Source organism: Triturus cristatus, chromosome 2_1, assembly GCF_964204655.1.
Source record: "Triturus cristatus chromosome 2_1, aTriCri1.1, whole genome shotgun sequence".
Taxonomy (NCBI): domain Eukaryota; kingdom Metazoa; phylum Chordata; class Amphibia; order Caudata; family Salamandridae; genus Triturus; species Triturus cristatus.
The window spans coordinates 48,632,933-48,660,150 of NC_140581.1; the positions used below are offsets into that span (position 1 = coordinate 48,632,933).

The 27,218-nt window shown below is 41.9% G+C and overlaps 1 protein-coding gene across 1 annotated transcript in view; it reads left to right on the forward strand.

Annotated features, from left to right (window-relative positions):
- The window catches only part of LOC146863703 (long-chain-fatty-acid--CoA ligase ACSBG2-like), a 456,555-nt gene that overhangs the window by 36,119 nt on the left and 393,218 nt on the right, over window positions 1–27,218 (forward strand). The window contains exon 2 of the mRNA XM_085627841.1: window positions 26,534–26,823. Within this exon, the coding sequence (XP_085483967.1) occupies window positions 26,534–26,823 (290 nt within the window). The remainder of the gene's footprint in view (window positions 1–26,533; window positions 26,824–27,218) is intronic.

The following is a 27,218-nucleotide window of genomic DNA, read 5'->3' on the forward strand; positions in this document are numbered from 1 at the left end:
AATCAAGAGGTAGTAGTTCTTTCAGGGAGAGAGAGAATCGAGGTAGTGAGGAAAATGCCAGACAATTAGCAAAGACGACAACAGAACTGACTGAGAAAATTAGGGAGTTAACGAAGAATCTGGAAGCTGTTACGGTGCCTGTAACTATAGGTCCGGTTATTCCTGTGTTTGATAAACAGAGGACAAGTGAAAATGGACTGGTAATTCCATATATTGCAAATGAATCGACAAATTCAGTTGGTCCTTCAGGAGATTCAGATAAAAGAACAGGGAGAAGTGACCTGAGACAAACCAGACATGACACATGTAGTGAACTATTGGATGTTAGTGAACCTAGTTGTTCAGGGATGCCGATTTTAGAACCGCAGAAAAAAGTGGTTCCAGTGAGAAAAACTGCTGAAATAACAGTTGATGATTTGAATGATTGGATGAAGGTTCTTCAGAAAAAGGACAAGGATTCACAAGTTATTGATGTGGTTAAGTTACGTATAGAATTAGAAGAGCTTGTGACAGGAACAGTTCCAACAGAAATCCTGAAGAGTCATCATGATGGTGAGCTAATGTTCATGTGCAAGAGCATAACATGGAGAGCAAGAAATACACATGATAGACTAAGAGCAATAGCAAATGAGCAAGGAGTTGACATTGATAGAGTAAAGGCTTTGCAGAAAACGTACAGGATGGATTTCACAGAAAAGGACATAGAAAATTTAAATACTTCTGGTAGAACAGGACAGATTAAAGAAATGGTAGCATTATTGCGAAGATGGGGTGATGTAGAAAAGTGGAAGGATAGGTGGTATAAGAAAAGAGAGGAATCTGAGTATAGAACAACTTACTCAGCATTTCCTGTGAGAGAAAAAGAGAAACCAGTGGAGCAGTATCCCATGAGAGAAATACCTGGAGGAGGATATGTACATGTTCCATGGACCAGACAGGATATTTTATCATTTACGAATGATTTCCCTTGATTGAGAGAAAAGCCCGTCGAGTGGTATAGGCAGGTAGACAGATTTGTGAAATTGTCAAAAGTGCTGTGGGTTGACCTGAATAGTCTGTTTGATATAATTGTTCCAGCAGACTTGTGGACTGAGTGTAAAATAGTTGTGAGTTGGCCTACTGAGGAATATCCAAGAGATCCAAGAACAGGGGCACCAGATCCAGAAGTAATGAGGAAGTATGATCAGGTGATGGTATACCTGAAGAGTAAAGTTCCTCCAAAAGAGACAGACTGGGTTAAGATAGATCGAACACAACAGGAAGCAAAAGAATCAGTTCATGCTTTTTACGAAAGGTTGATACTGGCTTTTAAACAATTCAGTGGAGATGAACACCTAGGTGACAAGGATTTGAGTCATTTTGTATACCGATTTGTATATGGTTTAAGACCTGAAATTGGTGAGAGAATTCGTGAACACACAGTGGATTGGCAGAGTAAAAAAGTAGATGAGATTCTGAGACATGCAAAATACTTTAGTGATGAAATTGAAGCAAAACAAAGAAAGCTGAAAGAGAAAGCAATGTGGGCACAAGTGAAAGTTGCAGAAAGACAGGAAGCACAGTTGGTGGAACAGGCAAATAATCCAGGAAATAATGAAGGAAATAGACCGAGATTTGCAGGAAAAGGAAAGGGAAGTCTTGAGGAAGCCAAAAAGAAGTTCCCGTGTCACAACTGTGGCCAACTGGGACATTGGAGATCGGAATGTCCTAATCCACCATTAAATGAGGGTAAATCCTTAAATCAACAGGTGCAGAATGATGGGAATAACCAGCAGCAACAACAGCAGAAAGTTGTGAGACAGCAGAGTCAAGAGCCAAAACCGCCCTTACCGCAGAATAGAGGGGTACAAAAGTACAATCAGGACTCGGGATTCTTCAATGATGAGCAGGTAAACAAACCGAGACGTACTAACAAAGTACAACAGTACTTGTTAAAGAGTGAAGGGAGTGAGTCTGAGGGTGATTATTGACGGTGCCGAGGAGAGGAGGAAGAGTGCATACTTGGTGCAACTCTAGAAATAGACCAGGCAGGACCATTTGTGGATGGGAAAATAAATGAGGAGAGTGTTACTTTTTTGGTAGACACAGGTGCGACAAAATCAACTGTCAGGTCAACAGATGTTAGAAATCTTCCTCTCTCGGATGAAGCAATCCAAGTAGTTGGTGTAGCAAATACACAAATCAGAACACGTCTTACTGAACCAGTAAGAGTACAGATAGGGAAATTTTCAGACATGCACAGATTTATTGTCTGTGACACGAGTCCAGTGAACCTGTTAGGTAGGGACCTATTGTGTAAGATGAATTGCACAATTTTCTGTACACCAGATGGAATAGCTTTTGAGACACCAGATGATGATGTTTTGTACCGAATGACTCTAGAAAATAGAGAAAGTGAGTTAATTGGTGCATTTCCAGTGTTTAATCCGGAGGATTTGCCTCAAGTGCTGAGAGACACAGTGAAAAGAGTAGTTTGGGATTTTACAGGAGAGGATGTGGGATTGATGAATAATGTAGATCCAGTGAAAATTGCAGTGAAAGAGGGAATTACATATCCTAACATTCCTCAGTACAAAATGACACCAGAAATAATTGAAGGGATAACTCCTATAATTGAGAAAATGATTCAGCAAGGAGTCCTAAGAGAACTATTGAGTAGTCCGTGTAATTCACCGATAATGGGACTGAAAAAGCCCAATGGCAAGTTCAGGATCGTGCAGGACCTGAGAAAAGTTAATCAAATTGTGGTGGCATGTTGTCCCATTGTGCCAAATCCATCAGTGATTCTGTATCAAATTCCACATGATGCTGAGTGGTATACAGTGATTGATTTGTGTCATGCGTTCTTTTCAATTCCATTGCATCATGACAGCCAGCCGATTTTTGCATTTAGGTTTGGCCAGCGTATTTTAGCATGGTGTCGTATCCCACAGGGGTATACGGAGAGTCCTTCGATATTCAATCAGTTATTGAAAAAATCCTTGGAAAGTCTGATCATGCCTGAGAGCTCAGTGCTAGTACAATATATTGATGACCTACTTGTGGCATCAAAGACACGTGAAGCTTGTGAAGTGGATACCATAGCTTTACTGAATCATCTGGCAGATGGAGGGTTAAAGGTATCTCCAGCCAAATTGCAATTTTGCAAGAAAGAGGTGCATTATCTTGGACATAATATTGAGAAAGGTCTGAGAAAAGTGACTACTGACAGGATCAGAATAATCAGAGAAATGAAAGCTCCAAAAACCCAGAGAGAAGTGAGAATGTTCCTGGGTATGGTGGGATATTGTCGTCAGTGGATAATTAATTTTTCCCTGATAGCAAAGCCATTGATTAAATTGACAAAAAGTGAAATGACAGATCCGTTGGATCTGGATGCAGAACAATTGGCGGCATTTAAAGAGCTCAAAACTAAAATGTGTGAGGCCCCAGCTTTGGGTATGCCTGACTACGAAAAAGAGTTTGAACTGTACTGCAGTGAGAGAAATGGATGTGCACTTTCAGTGTTAATCCAGAAACATGGGCAATTGAGAAGGCCTATTGCATACTTCTCATCGACACTTGACACTGTAGCCGTGGGGTTACCAGGTTGTCTGAAAGCTGTGGCTGTGACATGCAGAAGCCTGGACCAGAGTGAGGGAATAATAATGGGGTATCCTGTAAGGGTATTCGTACCTCACAATGTGGCAATTCTTTTGACAAGAAGCAGAACTCAGCATATGTCACATAGTCGGCTGACTAAGTACGAAAAAGTGATTCTGGGAGCATCAAACGTGACTCTTGAGAGATGTATGAATGTGAATCCAGCGACACTCTTGCCGGATATTGAAAATGTAGGTATAAAGATGGAAGATGATCATGATTGTTTGGATGTGCTTGAGTACTGTACAAAACCGAGACCAGACATAAGGGATCTTCCCTTACCTGAGAATGACCATGTGTTGTTTGTGGATGGATCATGCCTGAGAAATGATAATGGTGTGTTATGTGCAGCATATGCAGTGTGCAAAGTTTCAGAGGTGGAGAAGATACAATTTTTCCAGGAGTGTACTATGTTTGTGGGAACAAGGCTTATTACAAGTTGCCTGACCATTGGTATGGCACATGTTATGTGGGCCTGGTTTTTCCTAAGATTTTTCATACAGATAAAATAAAAGATGTAGAAGATATTAACCTATTAACACGTTTTAAGAGAGAAACTTGGTCTGAAATTGTGGGTGATATTTTTGGGGTTTTGATTCCAGCAGTGGGAATTTCTTTGAATGCTTATGGAATTCGGAAACTGTCCACAGTGGTTGATCGCTTATCGACAAATACCGCAGGAGGGTTTCTTTTGGTGAATACGGAATTAAGTGCCGTACGTGCCATGTCAATGCAAAATCGACTTGCCCTTGATATTCTTTTGGCCAAGGAGGGTGGAGTCTGTGGAATTTTGAAAGTTCAACATTGTTGCACTTACATTCCTGACGAAAGTAAAGACCTGAAGGTCTATATCAAAAATATTACTGATTTGCATGAAGAATTAGTACCACTTGAAACTGGGAGTTTGTGGACTAAAATAGCTGATAAAATGATAGCTGTTAAGGATTTTATTGCAAAAATAGGTAGTACAATTATAGGTAGAATATTGTTTCCCTTGTCTTGTATAATTGTGGCTTTGTTAATAATAAGATTGGTGTGTGTGTGTTGTAAAAACAGAAGAGGGAAAGAGAAATTGAAAAATGAAAAGAAAAATAAGAAGTTGAAAAGAGAACCTCAAGAAATTGAACTAGAAGAATTGAGGGAGAGTGTTTACTTAGAGACAAAGAGAGATGATGAAAGAGTGACTAGTGTTTAATGTTGTGTAAGGGGAAAAGACATTTCTGATTTTCCTAAAATGGGACTAAATTTCACTAATTTTTTTTTTGGGTTTATTTGGTGATAAAATCACCAAAGGGGGGATTGCTGGAGCAGAGTTTTCTTTTAGAAAATTCTGGGGCTTTTGAAGCTCTGGCATGTCTATGCGTTTTATTAATTTATTAATAATTAACAATTAATTATTTGTCTTGTGCAAGTGTGTTTTACTAATCAACCCGTTTGTCCTAACACAAGAGAAAGTTCTATGAGGGTTAGCTTATTTGTGCTGTTTCTGTATTTACAATAACGTGCAAGTTTTCATGTTTAAACGTTGCTGTGTGCTATTTATTTTGAGCACAAAACGCTGTCTGAATTAATGCTTTTTTTATGTCGCAAAGCTAGATAAATGCATACACATAAGGGTATTAGTGGGGTTTACACTGTTTAATCATTATGCTGTAGTAACGTTTATTTTGTCTCTTTAATTAAAGATGGTCTATTGTGGCCTATGAAGGCCTTAACCGAGCTGAGAGTATTTCGAAGCCTGGCTGTGGCATATTCTGTGATGTGGCAAGGGAGACCCCTGCTGGAATAAGGTCGAAGACAACTGACCGTGGTCCTTATTGTATTTTTCCATGAGGACATCAGCAGTTTGGAGGATCTCCAAAAGAAATGGAACGTCCTTGGCAAACAAAGGAGCTTCTGAAACAGACAATGTACTGTGGCTCGGCTGCCGAGGGAAGTTAAACAAGTTGGATACTTTGATAGTTTCTTGGTTCCTGTTCCGTAGTTCACGTCTTGTGACTTTTCCTGAGCGGAGATTTCCAGATGTAGCAATGTTACATCCCTTCCTTCTCGTTCTGCTCAGTGATACAGTTTATCCTGCCAACTTTATGTGTGTTTCTATTGTATTTTTCATTATAAGAATTGCTAGCTTAGGGAGGGTTTTGCCACTTGCCATTTTACCTTTGCCGCGTGAACTTGCGTTGCTGAGGATCGATGCTGAGGACTCTGTCTTGAGAGACTTTACCGAGAGACTGGTCCTGACCCGTTCTGACACTTAGTTAGAATAGGTAACTATGAGAAATGATTTATTCTGATTTACTTTGACTAATTTTAGATAAAGCAATATAACTTTTAAACATGGTGTTGAATATTCTTTCTTGTCAATTATTGTGTACATTTTTGATCATTGTTGTATAGATTGTATAGAGTATGTTTAAGGACAACCACTATAATCAGGTCCTATCGCTTAGATATAGATGCAGGGTGGTTTAGGAGTTTTCTTCTCACAGGTTTATTGCTGGTAGAGTATTTGAGCGTATGTTAGTGAAATGGGCCCTAGCGTATGATGAATGTATGTGCGTGTGACTGTGAGATTACTCTATCCGTGGTAGTGGGCATATTTTTGATACCCTGATCTCTATCAATATTTTTCCAGCTTGGATGCATCTAGTGAAGGCTTCTTTAGTAGGGAAATGACCTTACCATGTTTCCAAGCTCGCGGGAACTAGGCATTGGAAAGGCAGAGGTTAATAAGATCGAGAGAGATGGGAAGGAGGCAATCCTGGTGTTTGACAAAATGTTCTGGTTTGAGGGGGTCCTCAGGGGATCCTGATTTTATCTTGGCGACTAGAGCCTTGAAGCCATTCATAGTGATGGAAGAAAAAGTGCACAGGGAGTGGGCCCCATTCCCTATGAGATCTCCCCTCAGCATTTCTGTGGCTTCACACGTCACATGGAAGTTATCATAAATGCCAGCCACTTTATTAATAAAATAGGTGGCCAGCACCTCGCTCTGGTCATTAGAGGTGATAGCACTTACATCGGACACTGGTGATTTTCTCCATATCCTTTAATAGGCAGAATATGTTTTTTAGGGGTTATTGCTCGTGTTAATCTTATTAGCAAAGAATGTGGCTCGGGTTTTCCAGATCTGTTTATGATAACATTTTCTAGAGGCTTTGTATTCTAATTTAGCCATAGGACTGTAGGAGCGTCTCCAGCAATGCTCAAGAGCTTTACAGTTTTTCCTAGCAATTTCAAGTGACTCATCAAACCACTCATGGAACACTTCCACCAAATGGGCTTTTGCAAGGGCATGGGTACAATAACAAACATACTTGCCCTGTCCCTATTGGTTGACGGGGCGAAATCAGCAAAATATCCTCTATTTATGTATTTCATTGATCACTCGTCAGAGTTCGATAAAATTGACAGGAGCAAACTCTGGCGGAAGCTTAAAGATAAAAAATACCACGTGTTCTCCTAAACCAGTTAATACTTCTCCACACAAACACATGGGTTCAGGTTAAACGAGGAGATGGGATGTTCCTGTCCCGGAGAATTCCAACAACTATCCAGCTTAAACAGGGATGTGTCCTGGCGCCGACACTTTTTAACTTGTTTATGTCTGATTTATCCTCTGAACTTGACTCTTGTAACTCGCATGCGCCAAACTTAGGAGGGCTTCAGATGCATGCAGATGTATGCAGATGATCTTTTGATGGTTAGTCGAACCCCCATTGGCCTTCAACACCTATTAGATACAACTAGCAGATATTCAGTAAACAACGGTTTAACCATCAATTATGATAAAACCAAGATAATGAGGATTCACCCAAGAAAGGAAACTTCCAACTTCCGCTGGCACATGGCTAACTCAGTAATAGAAGTAGTCGAACAATACAAATATCTAGGAGTGATAATGGATAACAGGGGCACTTACAACCTACACAAAGACGTCTTCAAAAGAATAGGTAATTCCATTGCGGCAGCAATGAGATCCATTAAGAAACAAATTACTGGCCCAAACCTTACACCTTTATTACAAGTTTGTCAAGCAAAGCTCATTCCCGCAATCACTTATGGGAGCGAGCGCCTGAGGGGAAGAGATGCAGCCATATTAGTTAGCACTGTTTCAAGAGCGGCCAGAATGATCTTCAATTTACCTAAGTACGCCTCGTCAGCCCTAAAAAGGCTGTAATTTGGCATAGAGACCCAAGAAATAGCTCGCAAAGGAGCTTACGCCAAGGGCTGGTACAGGATTAAAAATGCCAAAGCAGGACCTCTGGATTCCTACCTCATCAAAAGATGCAGCTAGGAGCTATTTGACAGCATAAAAAGAGCGTTTAGGATCAGACGAACTTTGGGCGGCCCCAAGGTCTTACCACTGCTTCAAACATATTGTAAATAAGACAGTGAAAAACCTATCCCTAGTAAAAGATAAGGCGGCACTCACTGAAAGAACCTACGGATGGTTTACTGTGCAAAGCTACGTTAAACCCTCTCCGCAACCTTACCTAGGGGTAGGTTTCAACAGGAGGAAGAAAGAAAAATACCTCCACTTTCAAATGGGCATCCCACCAGCATTGCCGCATCTCCCCCCCCTGGAAACGACTGCCGGGCCAGACAACTTGTCGTTTATGCAAGGAAGTCAACAAAAGTGTATTGCACCTTCTGTGTATTTACAGAGAACTACATTTCGAAAGACGTCAGCTACTGAAGCCTTCTTTTGTAAGTAAGGGGATTAGGACCTGCAGACAAGCTGTGATGGCATGCCTCGGAGGAGGAGACATTCAGTTAGCATGCCATTTTGTGCAGTTTATGGAAGCGGCAGGGAAGAAACTCTGTCGCCCTTGACTGGTATCTTCAACCACTGCAGCAAAAAGTCCTCTTTAATGGGCGAATCCTCATCTGGATGACACAGGCATTAATTAGCACATCGGTCGTCAGCAATTTACAGCAGCAGCGGGCCAAAAAGCAGCTGATTACTGTCCCGTTATCCCCTTTTAGGAACAGTGTTTTGTCATCAATTTTTTTTAGCCTTTAAATTATTCTCCTCCTCAAAAATTCCCTAGAATTCTAAGAAAGGACATTATAAGGAAACCATCTGGTAATCCGTTTTAGCACTGAAAGTTTGTAACCCTGCACCATTGTACTGCATCCTACGACAACTATGGACAACAGCCAGTATAATGCACAGATGTTTTATGAGACGTGGTTTTGAAATCTGTCAATGCATGTTACCAAAGGATTGAATAACTGTTTTTGACATTTGTTTCATGGATGCTAATACTAGGAATCGGAGTTCATGAAATGCTGTTTTCAATCTGTTTAAATTGTGAACCCTGCTGCTATAATTCTTCTTTTATGGATTTGTATTGGTTTTAATTAACCAGACAATAACTTACTTACACTCATGGGACCGGGCTTTCTTAGGATGAATCAATTTAGCTGGAATACTCTTGTCTAGTGCCTGATTAATCCACTTCCCAAAGCTATTGCTAGCTATCTCAATATCCGAGGAAAGAGTGGGTTGAGGAGTGGTAAGGGCGTCTTGGAAAGTAGGATGATCTAATTTCTGCCAGGGGCATTTACATATAGCGTTGCGGCGTCCCTGAGATTTGCAGCGTAAAGGGTGCAGCGAGAAACATATTAAATGTGGTCGGTCCATGTCATCGGTCGCAATATTGGGGCTTCAGCAAGCCAAATGTTGGATAGCACGGGGTCAAGCAGGGGACCTGCCTCATGCGTAGGCCCAGATACCAATTGGTTTAGTTGGCAAGCTTTCAGGTCATTAAGAAAGTTATATATATCCGGATCCTTGTCGGCCTCCAAATGCAAGTTCAAATCGCCAATGATAGTAAAATTACCCGATTTCAATGCTAAGCTCCTAACCGCACTGGCGACGTCCAGGTGCAATTAGACACAGACGGGCCTGTCCGTGCAGCAGCATACATACAGTACCTGGGGGCACAACAGGCTCCACCTAGGTACGTCTCTGATTGGTGGCAAAAGAACCAATCAGAACGCGGCGCCACCGGTTTTCAAAAACCACTTCCCTACATGGAACAAAATCTTAAATGTGCCTAGAGTAGAAAATAACAGTGTTTACGGTATTAATACACTTAGAATTAGAAGCGTGTTCAAAGTAAAAGGCAGTTTAAAACAGTGCAACACATAAAAATCACTCCTTCCCCCAGCAGCGCGTCTGCACTGTGGCATGCATAAAGTACCGAGGGACACAACAGGCTCCTCCTAGGTGCGCCTCTAATTGGTGGAAAAAGAATACACCCTTTACTCACCTCTGCATTGTAAATTGTGCTTAGTTTTTTCACAAAAACAGAATTTTAGCACAAGAGTGATAGGAGCCATCATGAGCGCTCCACTAGTAATGAATATGGCTCCTCCCACTGTGTTACTGTCATGCAATGCCACAATGTAGGTGTCCGCACAGTGCTACATATCTCTTCACAGCAAATGCACTTTTTTCACAGTCTCACTAAAAAAGGCTGCAGAGGGACAATTTTTCCACAGGCCCTTGAAGAGTTGTGCTTGCCATTATAATGTCACATACTTGCATTTCTATAGGATTTCTTATCCAAAACAGTTGTGGCCACAGGTGGCGGTATTTGGTTGGAAAGGTGTGGATTTGTAACGTGGCCTTTGTGGGAGCTGCTTGGGGTCAAGTGTGGCATCTAGGCCTGTACTGGAGCCTTGGAGGAGACTTACAGAAGATTTATGGATTCATTGAAGTTTTCAGAATGGGAAGAGCTGGGTCCCCAGCCACACAAATCAATTCTGAATTTGGCAGCCGATCAGCAGGGCAGCGTTTGATTTAATAATTGGCAGCAACATACAGTGGTGGTGAAAGAAGCATTGAGGTTGGTATGTTCTTGTCAACCCTTTATTATTTTCAAAAACAGAAAACATAATCCAATTGCAACATACAGGTGAGGACCCAAACTGCGCCCTTCATAACACAGTGGAGTCATGCAGTTGAAGTTGATTGCCATATTTTACAATCGTAATCAAAGCAGTATTATGCAATGCAACAGTACAGTACCAGAAGGAGTCACCCTCACACCAATAGCCACAGTCTCAACTTATCCAGTGGAGGAGGATCCCCCACTCATGCCACTCAGACCACCTCATGCCACCCAACCAGGTAACGACCGGGGCCACTCAGTCACCCACGAGCCCACATGGTGGACGCTGAGCAGAAGATATATGCCTATGCAATCATTGAGGATACAGGTCTTCCCTCGCTTCCAGGTTTCTCATATATATGTCCCTAATCAGTCCCCTGTCCCATCACCACCCCACCGACGAGCATCTGCTGGGACATCTGCCTCGGCGCGGGCCCATGTCGATAAGGTGCCGAGCCAGCACAGCACCTCGGAGGTCACCTTGTTATTTCCAAGGCATGGTGATCTGGTGTTTGAACAACATGAATGCCATGTCCACAAATCTATGCAAATATTTATCCCCCTTGGCCCTAGAACGTATTCCCTAGAGGCTGGATTCATGCATAGTCAAACTATTCCGTTGACCAGCACAGAAGTGATCCCCACAATCCTTACCCCTGTTTGTTCCAGCTTGGAGCACTCCCATACCATACAGAGGAAGTGTGCGTCTGGTGCTCCACACCTGGGGGACCTCAACAAGGCAGTGGAGAACATGTGTGTAGTGCGATGTGGGGTGAGATATGCCTGGTATACATAATTAAACTCCATGAAGCAAAAGTGTGGATTGCAAGGCACCTAATGAGCCTGCTGCAGGGCTTTACCCCACTGTTGGTCCATTGAAGGCACTTCCAAGTCAAATGCCCAGATCCCGCACAGCAGAGATGGTGAGCCAGTAAAGCACTGGAGAGGTCCGATATGAGCCTGCTCGCACCCTTGTGGGATAAAGCCATGTGATGTGGGAGAGCTGTGGGTGGCTTGGAACGTCCCGATTTCCAGTGTGCGTCAACTGTCAGATATGTTGGGCTCCATTAAAGCATATATGCATTCAAAAGCACTGAGGTGTTATCTACATCTGAGGCATCACATGTGGAAGCTGTAGAGGTAGAGAGCACATTCAGGTGTATATGTGTGCCCCACCTAGGAGTCGCCGGACTGCCACACACTCTGAGCAAGAAGCCACCCCTAGCCACCGCCCTGGCCCCTACATCTGGGCAGCTGCATACTAAAGTTCATAGTTGGGGACCCACAGACTCCACCCCTGCATGGGTCTGTTAAATCAAGAAATCGTTTCTCGGCCCTCAGGGGAGAATGGCAGAGAGATCTAGAAGAGTAAGAAGCCCAGGATGGGCAAAAGAAGGTACCACGCACTGCACACCATGTTCCACTTCCTGTTGATGAGTATCCGCTGCCACAGATAAAAGACTTCTCAAAGGCAAAACTATTCCCAACACATGGGTAAACTAGTATGCTAGCAAAGAACACACAACAACAAAGGTGCCATAAATTATGGCCAACAATACTCAGGGCTACATTTATCAATATTTTACGCAGCCCAACGCAGCAAAAGAACTTGGTGCACTGCTTAAAATGGGCAGGAATGGGCCATATTTCCTAACATATTCTTAATTCCTCCTCTCTCACTGTTGTGATGTGCTACGTGCTTCCTAGTGCCAAAGCAGGCACCCTTGCGCCATGGTGCAAGTGTGCCTGCATTGCAGGGAAGATTGTTTGTGTGCAGGAACGGGCACCTTCCTGCACAAAACAATCCTTAGAGGCTTTTTGCCTTTCTAAGTGCTCTTCAGAGTGTAGCACTAAAGTTATTTGTCTTCGTTACGCCACTGTTGGGATGGCGTAAACTTTTGACACATTCCCAGATTTACTTTACATGGTAAATCTGGGAATGTGGCAAAAAGCATGGGTGGATGCATGGCAACACCCACCCTCCTTCATCCTCCATCCTTCAAGAACTTGGGAAGTATAGGTGTCTGTCAGAGATGGAGAGGGAGGGTTTTCCGTGCCTTCGCCACAAGGAGGTAAAAGGAGCGTCCTCCTGTTCTTGATGCGTGGTACTATCACAAGAGAGAGCTAGGCTTAGTGGAGTGATCTTTGGGGTGCATGGAACTTGAGTCAGAGGTTCATGTAGGCGGGTTCGGTGTTGTGGAGGGCCTTGTGGATGTGGGCGAGAAGCTTGAAGGTGATTCTTATCTCTTCTCTGTTGGCTGATGTGGCAGTGGCGCGGTAGGTTGAGGACTAGCCTGGCGGCAGTGTTCCGGACGTTCTGGAGTTTGCGGGTGAGATTCTTGTTGGTCTGGGCCTAGAGTGGATTGCCATAGTCTATTCTGCTGCTTATGAGTGACAGTTTTCCTGTGCTTGAGGAGAATCCAGTTGAAGGTTTTCCAGAGTAGGCAGAGGGTGTGGTAGCAGGAGAAGGTGACAGCATTGATCTGGCGGTCCATTTTGAGTTTGGAGTCTAGAATGATTCCGAGGTTGCATGTGTGGTCCCTGGGGGGGAGGGTTCCTGAGGGCGGGGGGCTACCAGTTGTCATTCCAGGCATCGGGGTGTGGGCCCCTGATGAATTAATGACTTTTTTATATAGCGCAAACAAATACCCGAAGATGTCAAGGCACTGCAAACAGTTCCACAATCTGATAGGAGCAGAGAGTCTTCACAGATCAATTTCCTTTTACAAGGCAAAAAGCCAGGTCTTCCTGGCCTTTCGAAAGGGAAGATATGATACTACACCAGAGATAAAAGAAGGAAGAGTATTCAAAAGCTTAGCAGCTGCAACTGAAAATGCCCTCCCCATCTTAACCTCTTGAATCTGGGAACTACAAGCCGGTGTTTGGCAGCCGAACAGAGTTGTCTAGTGGGGACATATCATTGGAAGATATGCCTAATACCCTCATGTCCTGAATTATGTAGTGCCCTGTGTACAATGCACAGTGCTTTAAACAGAGTTATTTTTTCTGCAGGGAGCCAGTGTAATTTTTTCATGGCAGCCGATGTTGAGTGATATTTAGGAATATCTAAGAAAAATCTTGCTGGTGCATTCTGTACCAGTTGTAATTTATTAATGGAAGCTTTATTTATATTTAAGTAAAGGGCATTACAATAATCCATCTTGGATAGGACTAATGCTACTGCAGCTAGCTTCCATGCGGCCAATGAAAGGCACAGAAATATCTTTCTGAAGGTTCTTATGACCCAAAAGCAGGACGGCACAGTATTATTAACCTAGAGATAAAAAGATAAATTGATATCAACTAGGACACCAAGATTCCTTGCTGAGTCAACTGGGCAGGGACATGATCCCAGCATTTCAGGCCACCAAGAACGTGTCCGTGGGGGGGGGAGGCTGATTCCCAAATGTAAGGACCTCCGTTTGGTCTCCGGTAAATTGAAGATAATTGTTTTCCTTCCATAATGCCACTGATTTCATGCAATTATTAAAATTGGCAATAGACACAATCAATTGTGTGTCATCTGCATAAGATATTGCCTCCAATCCAAAGGATCTGACCAGTCCAGTTTAGCCAATGTGGAGACATATATATTAAAGAGGGTGGGGCTCAAAGAGGACCTCTGCGGAACTCCCACAAGTATTAAGGATTTGAGCCAAATAAAATTGGCCCATCTTGATTTTTTGTATTCTGTCAGTAAGAAAAGAAGTTAACAACTTCAGAGCGGAGTGTGTTACCCCAAATTCCTCAAGCTGGTCAATCAGCTTGTTTGGATAGATGGTATCAAATGCTGAAGACAAATCCAATAAAATCAGCAGCACTGTTTGTGCCACATCTACCAAGGTGTGAATATTATTTATTGCAGTTATTAAAGCAGTTTAAGTTGCATGGCAGCTTCTTAATATATAATGAGAGGGATCCTGTATCTGCTGTTGCTCCAGATACATACTGATTTGTGCATTCAGATGTTTTGCCAAGATCTTAGCAGGCACCGGAAGTAAGGAAATGGGGCGATAATTTTTAAATTCTGTAGAATCTAAGTTGTCTTGTTTCAATAGAGGCTTGATGACAGCTGTTTTCCAAGTTGAGCGCCGCTATAAAGTGAGGGACAATAATCTCTCTACCTAACCCATTACCTTTGGGGAACAGGATTCCAAATGGGAACCTGATTTAATCCCTTCTAAAAACTGGTTGATCTGTTTGTTAGATAAAGGGAGAAAGGCAGATGGAGAGTGTTCCCTTTCCATATTAGAAGAAGAACTGAGAGATGAAAAATTAATATTACAATCAGAGTTGAGAAGCTTGGAATTAAGATTCTCCAAGGAGGAATACATGTTAGCAATCTTACAATGGAAATAGTTAGCCATTCCATAACAAAAGACCGTTGAGCTCTTGTGTTGGACATTGGAGGATTTGATAGTGAGATAATTAGGCTAAAAAGTTCTCTAGGAGATTTAAAGGATGATGTCATCTGAGTAAAAAAGTATGGGCCCGACTTACAAAACTAATCTGAGACAAAATCCTAACTTTATGACTTTATATTCACAAAGCGCATTTAGGAGTAGTAAAGTTAGGATTTTGTCTCAGTTAAACTTGCATTTTGTTCTTAAGTTTAACTGTAAACCAAAACTTAGGTTTAACTGAGGCAATGTTTTGGTCTTAAGTTTAAGTTTTGTCTTCGGTTTAACTTAAGACCAAAACTTAGGTTTAACTGAGACAAAGTTTTGGTCTTAAGTTTAGTTTTGGTCTTAACTGTAACTTAAGACCAAAACTTAAGTTGAACTGAGACAAAATCCTAACCTCACTACTCCTAAATGCCCTTTGTGAATACATAAAGCCGTAAAGTTAGGATTTTGTCTCAGATTACTTTTGTGATTCCGGCCTGATGATTTTTCTGATTTAATATCTAGTTTATATTTCAACAACCTAGCTTTATACGGTATTTTCTCCAATGTTTCATAATGTTTACGCCAAATGCGTTCTTGGCGGCTAAAGAATTGCTTAAGTAACAAACGCTTTTCTGAAAACCATTGGGATGTGTGCTTTTTCCTACCTATGTACACTTTATTAAGAGGAGCAAGAGAGTCAACTGCTGCCCCAATTCAGTTTGAGTATTCTATGGCTGCCAGTTTAGGATCACTATATTCCATCCAAAGTGTTCCTTATGGGCTCAAGGGCAGACTTCTTTGATAATGTTTTTAAAGTTCATTTTAAGCATCTTACTATTGCCCCTTATTGCAACCTCTATAGTTACCGTGAGTACCAAGGCAAAAAGTATTGCATGATGGGCTTCCCTACCCTAATACGAAGATCATTGGAGAAAGTGTAGTCAAGGATATGTCCTGCATCATGAGTGGCAAAATGCGCTAATTGCGTGTAACGACAAGAAATGTTTCTTTAGAAGTTTATGAGATCTTGCAGGAGACATCATCCATATGATAATAAAAGTTTCCTAGGAGAGTTAAGTTATGTTTTCTAAGGTGTGGCTCTATATGGTTAGCAAATTTGACAACAAAGGAGGACGTATGTCCTGGCGGTTGATAGACCCGAATTCCAGCAAAGGAATCTGTAGAGGACATTTTAATTGAGAAAGTCAGAGCTTCACAAGAATCTGAAATAGTGGACAGTGAATTTGTATAGCAGGAAAATGGAATTGTTAAAGATAATTGCTACGCCACCTCCACATTTGCCTATTCTGTCCAGTCTGGAGAGGGTATAGTCCTGAGGCACTGCGTCAACTAGGTCTGGCCCTGATGACTTCTTAGCCCAAGTTGCTGTAACAAATACAGATGAGCACTTCTATTTTGTCTGTGATGTGTTGTAGGTGGATCTGGTGTTCTGGAGGGCCTTGTGGGCGTGAGTGAGAAGCTTGAAGATGATTCTCTTCTTGATGGGGAGCCAGTGTTGACTGAAGTGGTAGTGGTGCAGTAGGTTGAGGAATAGTCTGGCGGCGGTGTTCTGGATGTGAGTTGCCGTAGTCTAGTCTGCTGCCGATGAGGGCATGGGTGATGCTTTTCTTGTGTTTGATGTGAATCCAGTTGAAGGCCTTCTGGAGTAGGCAGAGGGTGTGGTAGCAGGAGAAGATGACAGCGTTGATCTGGCGGTCCATTTTGAGTTCGGAGTCTAGGATGATTCCCAGGTTGCAATCATGGTCCTTGGGGGAGAGAGTGTTCCTGAGGGCGGGGGGCCATCAGGTGTCTTTCAAGGCTTCGGAGTGTGAGCCCATGATAAGCTCTTCTTTTTTTATGTTTGAAAAGCTTTATTGAACCAATTGATAATACATAAAGATATCAGCTACATATAGACAGAATAAACTTTAAAATACAATATTATATTAAGAACACGGCTGATACCAGAAATCAAAGAGTAAAAGCAATTTGTGGAATTTTATATATGTAGGAGGGGGAGGGGAAGGGAAGGGGAAAGTAGGAGAAGGGTAGCAGGGAGGAGGGGGAATATTAACCCTGTAATATAAAGAAAGAAATAAGAAAATAAAAAGCATATGGCATATTAACAAAATAGTGTAAATGAATCAATACATTTTGTCGAGCATAAAAGTTCATATAAATATTAACCAGGTGAGAAGAAAGAAAATACAAATAATAATAATGAAGGACAGAGATGCAATCCTTCAAGGGTTTAAAGTTTTTAGAATTGATATGTGAAGTGTTCTTTAAGGCCATCCGGTCCAAATAGGTAGTAAGAGGCAACCAGAAGAGGTCTCTATTGATGGTTGGATTGCAAGAGGAGGCAAATGCCACATCAAGTCTATGAAAATGACATAGAGAATTCCACCAAAATTGTATGGAGAGCTTTGTGAGATTTTCCCAGTTAAGGGAAATGTGTTGAAAAGCGAGAGCAAGCATGAGGTCAAAAAGACCATGCCAATGTGGCGAAAGGTCTAAAGAATCGGAGAGACTACCTGCAAAGATGAGAGGTATAGAGTAAGGAATGGAAATTGTAAATAGACGAACAATATATGACCAAACCTTCTTCCAGAATTCAGAAAATGTAGGACAGAGAAAAAAGAGATGAAGAAGGTCAGCATTAGAAGATCCACAAGTCCAGCAGTTCGAGTCAGAAGATACAGAGAAACGCGATAAAGAGGCTGGTGAAAGATAAAGTCGATGATAGAGGAAAAACAAAGATTGGGTAAGAGAAGCAGAGCGAGAAATTTTGAAGGACCTGGACCAAAGTTTATCCCAAAATGTGACAGACCAATTACATCCCAAATCCAGTTACCAAGAAAGTTCTAGTTTAGATTTAACGCGATCTGGATTGGGGGCTGAGAAAAATTTATAGATAACGGAGGCTTTAGGAAGGGTAAGAAGTATGTTGAGGAGAGAAGTCTGGGTAATAGATGAAGATAAAGAAGGAAGGGAGTAATAAGTATCAAGAATAACAGCCATAAGAGTAGTAAATTTCTGAAAAAGGATCAAGGGCAGTGAAATAAGGACTGAAATTGGGGAAAGGAACAAGGTGAAATTCCATCAAAAAACTGATTAACCCATAGGATACCTTTGAATCTCCATGCGTTCCAAAAAATGGGTCTGTTGTTGAGAAGAATAAGCGAATTATGCCAAATAGGAGTGTCTAAGAAAGATTCACGGGACATGGTGGTGGGATATAGAAAGGATTTCAAGAGGAAACAAGTGTGTCTAAATAGGGGGAGAGAAGTATAAGAGGTTTTGGTGGAAAAACGCATGATTTCCTTAAAGGAAAAGGGTAACAATAATATTTGTTCAATGGAAAACCAAAAGGGAGTAGAGGGAGAGGAATCTGATGTAAGCCATCTTGAGGCCTGGCGTAGTGAGAAGGATTTGTGATAAAGACGAAAGTCTGGGAAATTAACTCCACCATTAAATTTTGGCTTTCGAAGAGATGCTAAAGCAATTCTGGATTTTTTATTGTTCCAAAGAAATCTAGAAAGACATGAGTCAATACGTTTAAAATAAAAAGCAGGAATATGAACTGGAAGCATAGAAAGAATATATATTAAAATTGGAGCTATCATCATTTTAATCGAATCCAGCCGCCCCCACCAAGAAAGAAAGAGAGGATTCCAAGCGGAGAAGGATTTTTCAATTCGAGATAGGGCTGCAGACATATTGAGTTTAATTGAGGAGGCAATGGACTTTGAGAACCATATACCGAAGTATTTAATTTTTCGAACTATTCCAAGCAAACCCAGTGGAAGAGAAAAAGTGGGGAAGACAGAACTTTGTGAGAGGAAGAATTTGAGTCGTATCTGAGTTCATTTTGTACCCGGAAACCTGTGAAAAAGAGTTAATTTCAAGTAATAAAGGGGGTATAGATGTTTCAGGAGCAGAAATAAATAACAGAATATCATCTGCATATGCAGGAAGTTTCAACTGGCAATCCCCATAAGGAAAGCCGGAGAAGGAGTTATTATTACGAATAGAAGTCAAAAAGGGTTCAAGAGCTAGAACAAAAAGAAGTGGGGACAAAGGACAACCTTGACGAATGCCCCGCTGAAGAGAAAAATAAGATGATACTAAACCATTAACCAGGACCGCAGCTTTAGGAGCAGCATATAGTAAGGAGATTAGAGATATGAATTTAGGGCCAAAGCCATGCCAGCGTAATGATGCAAACAAGAAAGACCAATCGACTCTCTCAAAAGCTTTCTCTACATCAGCAGAGATAGCAGCCAGAGGGATAGAAAGAGAGGGGACTTTATTTAAAACATTCAGAAAAAGACGAGAATTATCCGATGTAAGTCTGCCCTTGACAAAGCCACATTGTTCTTTACCAATGTGGTGAGGCATAAGGGGGTCCAAGCGTAAAGCAAGCAGTTTAGCAAATAGTTTATAATCCACATTGACGAGAGAGATCGGACGATAATTTTTACAGAATTGGGGATCCCGACCTTCTTTAGGAATGAGACAGATAGTGGCCTCCTGAAAAGTGCCTGCAGTTGTGCCAGATGAATAAAAGGATTGGAAAAGAATTAAAAGTTTAGGAAGTAAGAGATCAGAAAAATGCATATAAAATTCAACAGGAAAACCATCTGGACCTGGTGATTTTCCTTTAGTTAGAGTATTCAAGGCTTTGGAGAGTTCATTGAGGGAAAGATCAGTTTCAAGACCAAGAAAATTGAGATGGGAAGTAGAAGGAGTAGGAAGTTTCTCAAAATAAGACTGAATGAGAGAAGGAGTGGGAGGAGATTCTAGAGAATAAAGGTTTTGATAGAAAAGTGAAATTCATTAAGTATTTCCTGATTTTTATGCAAAAGAGAGTTATCGGCAGAGTAAATAGAGTCTATAAGAGTACGCTCCTTGCGTATTTTGAGATAATTCGCAACGAGTTTTCCTGATTTATTACGACCACCATAATAACGAGCACTACTGCAAAGCAGTCTTGATGATGCATTATCAGTAGTAGTTTTATTAAACTCAAGTTTAGCTCGTATGTGTTCTGGTGAAATTGAATTATTAGAGGAGATATAAAATTCATGTTCCAAAAGTTTAATATGGGCCAATATAGCTTTCTGTTTCTGAAGGAAAGCTTTCTTTTTCTTAGAGACAAAATCAATAATGAACCCTCTTGCTGTTGTTTTAAAGGAGTCCCAAGAAAGATGGGGAGAAGTATTGGAGTCGCAATTAAGTGAAAATAATTAATTAGCGAAGGAGCGAAGGAGCGAAAGGAGGCGGAAAAAAGAGGGTCATGAAGAAGGGAGCTATTAAAACGCCATTGTGAGGATTTTGGATGTGGAGGGAGCAGGTCAAGAACCGTCACAATTGGGGCATGGTCCGAGATGACTATGGGTTCAATAGAAGAGGACAGTAGATTTTGCGACAAAGATTGAGAAAGAAAGATGTAATCTAGATGAGAAAGAGATGCATGAGGAGGAGAAAAAAAAGAGTAGTCAAGAGTGTCAGGATGAGAAAGCCTCCAAGAGTCAATGAGGTGTGTTTGAGAGATAGCGTCAATGAATTGTTTGTGGGTCTTATGAGGTATAAAGCGGACTGTTGACTTACGATCAAGAAACGGGTCTACAATCTGGTTGCAATCACCACCTAGAATAAACAAATCATCTTGAAATTAAATACATTTTTGTGTGATCAAAGGCCAAAAAGAACAATCAGGTTGTGTAGGACCATAGACATTAAACACAGTTAAAGGTACAGAATTAATTAACAACTTAGCTAATACCCATCTCCCTTCAGTATCATTTTCTTGTGAGATGATTTTACATTTTAGTTTCTTGTGACAAAGAATAGCAACACCATTTTTTTTATTGTGAGATGGAGAGAATGAAACCGTACCCACCTAGCTTCTTTTTAGTTTAAGTGATCCGGCTTCAGTAAGATGAGTCTCTTGTAGAAGGATTATATCAGGGTTATATGAAGCGAAGTGGGAAAGGATTCTCTGTCTTTTGATAGGATTAATAAAACCTTTTACGTTCCATGAAATAACTTTGAATATAAAGAGAGTAAAAATTTAGAGGAAGCGAAAGCTACAGTGATAAAAAGATGAAAGAAAATGCCAATAAATAACAGAAAAAGAGAGTGATAAAAAGGAGAAGCAAAAGGGAGGAGTTGCAGAAGCATAAGGAAAAAAGGATGAAAACTGAGATAAAAAAAGGAGAACGATATAAGGATAAAAAAGTAAAAAAAGGGATAGGGAGAAAAAGCAGAAATACCAGAAGAGACAGTACATATCCAAAAAGGATGACTGAGAATAACATACCTGTGGGGAACAAAGAAGGGAACAATGGGGTAATGGCGACACACGACAAGACGATCCACCCAAGACTAGGAGTCCGGACCACACCAGGACGAAAAGGAAATAGGAAAGGGGTTGTAGGGACATAAACTGATCTGCATGAATAAACAAAATAAAGAAATCGGATAACATTAGTATAGTAAATAAGGAGAAATACAACCAGCGAGCAAATAACGAAGGAAATTATAAACCTAAGAAGCTTACATTGTCTACAAAGCACGGATACAAAAAGAGGTAAACAGTAAAGGGAACACTGTTATATCTTATCAAATAGCATCAAAAAGAAAAGGGCAAATCCACTGCATAACAAAAAAATATATACAGCTATTAACAGGAAACCTGTAAGGAAAAAAGAAAAGTTAAACGATCAACCATTAGGAGGAGTAGTAGTGTCCATGCCAGTGGTAGTATGGATATGAATAACGTTTTTAAGTTCCGCAGGGACTTGAAAGGTCCATGTTTGATTTTGGTATGTCACCTTAACCCCTTCCATGCGGGGCGGATTCCCCCGCGGTGCTGACCGTTACCTGCGCGGGCGTGGTCATGACGGAACGGTTCCGTCATGAGCACAGCTCAACCGACGCTCATGACGGAACCGTTCCGTCATGAGCGTCGAAGGGGTTAAAGATACATGGATGAAATAAACCATCTCTAGCACCAAGAGTTCGAAGAGGAGCACGAAGATTCATAAACTCTTTCCTTCTAGACGCGGTAACATTGGAGACATCTTGAGAGAAGAACACTTCCTGACCCAGCCAGGAAATTTGACGTTTAGATCTAGCTGCAGACAGGACTGAGAGAAGATCCGTAAACTTCAAAAAGAGGATGATGACCCCACGTGTTCTAGCTGGAGCTGTTGACGAAGTTAAACAAGGACCAAGTCTGTGCGCTCTTTGGATACTGAGAGACGTAGTAGATGGCATATCCAGAAGTTTTGGAAGAAAGGAAGAAAAAAATGATACAGGGTCATCACCTTCCAAAGACTCCGGTAAACCATATATACGTAGGTTATTCCTCCTATTTCTATTTTCTAAGTCCTCAGTATGTTGCTGAAGGGTGAGGACCGATTTTTCCAAAGAGGAAATACGTTGAGAATTAACTTGTATTTCTGAAACCTGCTGCTCCAGTGAAGCCACTCTGCCATCCATAGTAGACCATCTCTCCTTGAAAAGCTGCATTTTGCTGTTGGTTTCCTCCACAAACGGGCGCAAGGCATGTATCTCCTCTAAAAGCAACTTCATAGAAATGGGAGGTGGAGATTTGTCCGGAGACGGAGGATCATGTTTCAAGCGTTTAGAAGAAGCAGTAGGGAGAGAGGGTTTGCTTGAAGTAGGTTGCGTTGGAGAAGAACGGTTAGAGGCAATTCCAGCCATTTGATCTGTGTTAGGAGAGGAGTCTAGTGATGGAGAGGGTAAGGGTGAGGCAAACGAAGAATGTGTCGATGGAACAAAAACAAACTTCGGTTTGCGCAGCTTTCCCATAAATATCTGATGTCAGAGTGCAGATTGAACACCTGTAATGGAGGCAGTAATAACAGAAAATCTTACAAAATGACTGTCTATTAAGCTGTCCTCAAAGCGTCTCCAAGAAAAATCGTTACCACCGTAGACTGAGAAACAAATAAGGTTGACTATTTGAGGAATGCACTCAAAAGAATAAGTCTAGAGAACCAGTTTTTCCTCACAATTGTAGTAGAGACAGTAGAAACAAAGACCCTCCAAGAAAAACTGTCTTTTAAGATAATTGACAAAAAGATGCAGATGAACCCTGGAGGAAGGCATAAAAAGGAGTAGATCCAAAAAGTCAGCTGTTCCTTGTTGAATGCAAGCACAATTACGTACAGGTCAGGAGATGTGACGCTCAAAGAGAACAAGTTCCAATGTAAGAAGGATTATGAGCAAGTGTAGCGCTGCATATGGGCTACAGTATCCTTAGAAAAGATGTATTAACATGCAAAAGTTTATGGTGCCCAGGAAGCAAGGCATAGGCAGCATTCGTTTCAGCGCGCTAAACTCATTGTTGATGAGATGCGCACCTAAAATGGCAGACGCCTCTGAAGAGACGAATGCAGTAGTGAAAAACCCTCCAAGAAAAAAACTGTCTTTTAAATAAATTGCCAAGGAGATGTGGATAAACCCTGGAGGAAGGCAGAAAGAGGAATAGATCCAAAAAGACAGGTATTCCTTGTGAAGTGCAAGCACAAATTCATGCTGGTCAGAAGAAGCGGTGTACAAAGAAAACAAACTCCAATGTAACAAGGGTTATAAGCGCTGGAATATCCTTTTAGAGAAGATGCAGCAATATACAAAAGTTCATAGAGCCCAGGAAGCAGGGAGGGCCGGTGCGTAGGCAGCATTCATCTCAGCGCTCTAGACTCATTGTTGATGAAGCGCGCATCTAAAATGGCGGGCGTCTCTGAGGAGATGAATGCAGCGGTGAAAAATTAATCCAGCGCGACGCGCTCTGGTGTAAAAAATAGCTTACCGGAAACCCCAGACATTCCGATTTCGGATGCGGTGAAGCTCCATTGAAGAGGCAAACGGGAAACGCACTAACGAACCCAAAATGTGTCCCGATGCGGCGGAGCGGAGCCTCTAGGCGGCCATCTCATCTGGCGTCATAGCTACGCCCCCCATGATAAGCACTTCTGTTGAGTCTGTGTTCAGTTGTAGGCAGCTGTTCTTCATCCATCCGGTGACTGCTTTAATTCCTCTTTGGAAGTTTTGTTTGGAGATGTTGGGCTCGTTAGATAGGGGGAGAATGAGTTGGGTATCGTCTGCGTGTGATACAATGTTGAATACATGTGATCTGATGATGGAAGTGAGTGGAGCCATTTAGATGTTGAACAGGGTGGGGCTGATGGAGGATTCTTGTGGGAATCTACAGGTGATTGCTGTGGATTTTGAGAGGAAAGGAGGGAGTCTGACCCACTACAATCTGCTAGAGAGAAATGAGCGGATCCCTTTGAGGGCCTTTTTTGGATTCCTGCATCATGGAGTCTGGTGGCTATGGTGCAGTGGGAGACTGTGTTGAAGGTGGCGGAGAGGTGCAAGAGGAGGAGGGCCACAGTCTCTCCTCTGTAGAGGGGGGAGCGGATGTCGTCTGGTGCAGCGAGGAGGGCGGTCTCCATGCTGTAATTCCTCCTGAAGCCTGATTGGGAGGAGTTGAGGATGTTGTTTTCTTCTATGAAGGAGGCGAGTTGACTGTTGACTGCTTTTTTCATGACTTTTGCTGGATATGGGAGTAAGGAGATCGGTCTGAAGTTTTTGAGGTCGGTGGGGTCTGCCATGGATTTTTTCAGGAGAGGGTTGATCTCGGCATGTTTCCAGTCATCGGGAAAGGAGGCGGTCTTGAAGGATCAGTTGATGATTCATAGAAGCTCGGGTGATGATGTCTGCGGCTCTGTCGTAGATGTGGTGGGGGCAGGGGTACGTGGGGGCAATAATAAGTGACCAGATCAGCTGACCGGAACGTACAAAAGATTGGTAACAAACTCAATGGACACAAATATCTAATCTAGTAGAGATCCTCTCAATAAATAGGATCAGAGACTATTGTTGAGGTCCAACTTGGCATAGACTGAAAGTAGATTAGCAGAGGCACATAGTTTACCGGCACTACACTTTCAATGCAGGAGAGGAAAGTTTCACAAAGTGGTGAGGGTCACACCCAATTCAAATGAAACAATAACATAAAACAAAAACACGCACAATGCTGCATTTTCTAAATGGTCACTGTGGCAATAATGCTGTTGTTAGGGTCAATCAATGTCGCAGTTGTAATAACGTTTACACCTCTCCAGTTCTGCGCTCATGCAAGACTGGTCTGTTCCATATTTGGTGCCTGACACACCTTTACATTTGTTAGGTGCCTCTGTGAGTAGCTAATGTATGATAGGTCTTTTCTATGCATTCTGGGACTTGTACTCCTTGTTTTATAACTCAATTTAAAGGATTATAAATCACAGACTGAAAAGAAGAAACCTGGACTCACTTATTTACTCTCTTATGGAACTCAGAAACTTTAAAGCTCTTGTTATGGTGTGCGGATCCGGAGTAAATCCCTCAGGTGCATGACTCATAGGTATTTTAGGGTATCTGCAGCACATAGTGTTGGCTGAAAGTTGAAAAAGCTGAAAGCACTTGGGAAAAACTGCAGGGCCTGATCTTAGGGACAGCCACAACATGTTCCATCTCAAGCTGCTTGGCTTGTAAAAACATAGGGGCAGATTTATCATTATTTCACTCAGCACAGCAAGCCACCTTGCTGTGCTGCATGAAAGGGCAGGAATGCACCGGATGTAACATGATATAGGATTCTTTTCTTGCACTGACGCACAATCTGTGGCCTAGCCCCAAGGAAGGCAGGCTTGCGCCTAGTTGCAGACAGGTTTGCTTTGTGCAGGAAAGGATACCTTCGTGCACAAAAATAATCATCTTAGGCAGTTTCTTTTTTCTTACTGCGCTGCACAAATGCAGTACACATAGAAAAAGGAAAAAATAACGAGAAATAAAGATACTTCTCCTCATTATGTCACACCTGGGGAGACATAGAATTTTGACACATTTTGACACATGCCCTGCTGCCTGCTGTATTCCTGCCTGGGTGAGAAGGGCTGGACCTGCACCACTCCAACCTAGAGTGACTCTAAGTGCTTGCTTGCTTGCCTCCCGTTGCCTAAGTGTCAGGGACTTGGAGTACATATAACTCTCCTTTTCCAACCCTTGGACTTATTTGCCGGTGAGTCTGCCCCGCAAAGAAGGGCTAACCCAGTTGTGGACCCCTTGACGTGGACTTAGGATAATGTTGGTTGTGTTGTAACTAGCCCTGCCTAGGATTGTGGTCCCTACTTGTGCAGGTTGAATACCTCTGCCAACTAGTGACCCATTTTCAAACACTAACATTGTCCCTTGATCTGCTGATATTTTACTTTGTACGTCAAAGATTGTCCCTTATATTTCTATTCCACCCATCCAAATCCACTACATAATCCTACACCCGGGAAACCTGAAAGCACATGTCAAGTTGTAATCAAATGCAGAAGTATTCCACTTGAGGATACCACTTTGACCAACTTGTGTCTCACAGCATATGCTTACATTTAATTATGAGAATATTGCCTTTTACATTGAGTCTGAATTCTTGTTACAAAAAAATCCAACATTGAGTGGCAACATAATATGTGTAAGAAGTTTGAAATTTATTTCCTACATACTACCAGTTCATATCTCACACAGGAAACAGTTTTCCAGCTGTGCCTGAGATGAAGACCAGCCCTGATGGGCAGAACGTGGCTCCAGCTGACAGTCTCTGGACAACAGCGAGAGTTGGGGCAGTGCGGCTGCGCATGGAAGAGGTGGGACCAACCTCAGAGCCACCAGTTACCACTATCAAAATGTTTAAGGACACTGTCCAGGATTTTGGAAAAATGTCAGCAATGGCAGTGAAGAGAGATGGGCGCTGGGAGACCACCACTTATCTGCAATATTATGAGCAGTGCCGGGCAGCAGCCAAAAGCTTTTTGAAGGTTAGTTGGAATGGTATCAGAATACCACGGCCTAAAAATAGCTTGTCAAAATGATTGAGTCCTACATGTTGTTTACAAAAATATCACTCAACTGGAGTTAATAACAAAGAATATCTATTCAATGAAGCAAAGTTTTTGTAAATGATTTTCAGGCCAGAATATTTATGCCAGACATATTCTTTCCCCTAGATAGATTGACATACAGCGAGTCACTTCAAATGGAACTATCAATGGAAGACTTTGAAATGGTCACCTGTAGATTTATCAAGACTTTGTTCTATCACAAAGTAATGCAAAGAGGTGCAAAGCCTTAAAAGGGAATTTCTTTCCAGCACTGAAGTTATTTTTCTCTGGAAAGAAATCTTTCTCTTAGCGTATATTGGGCTTGGTTGGTG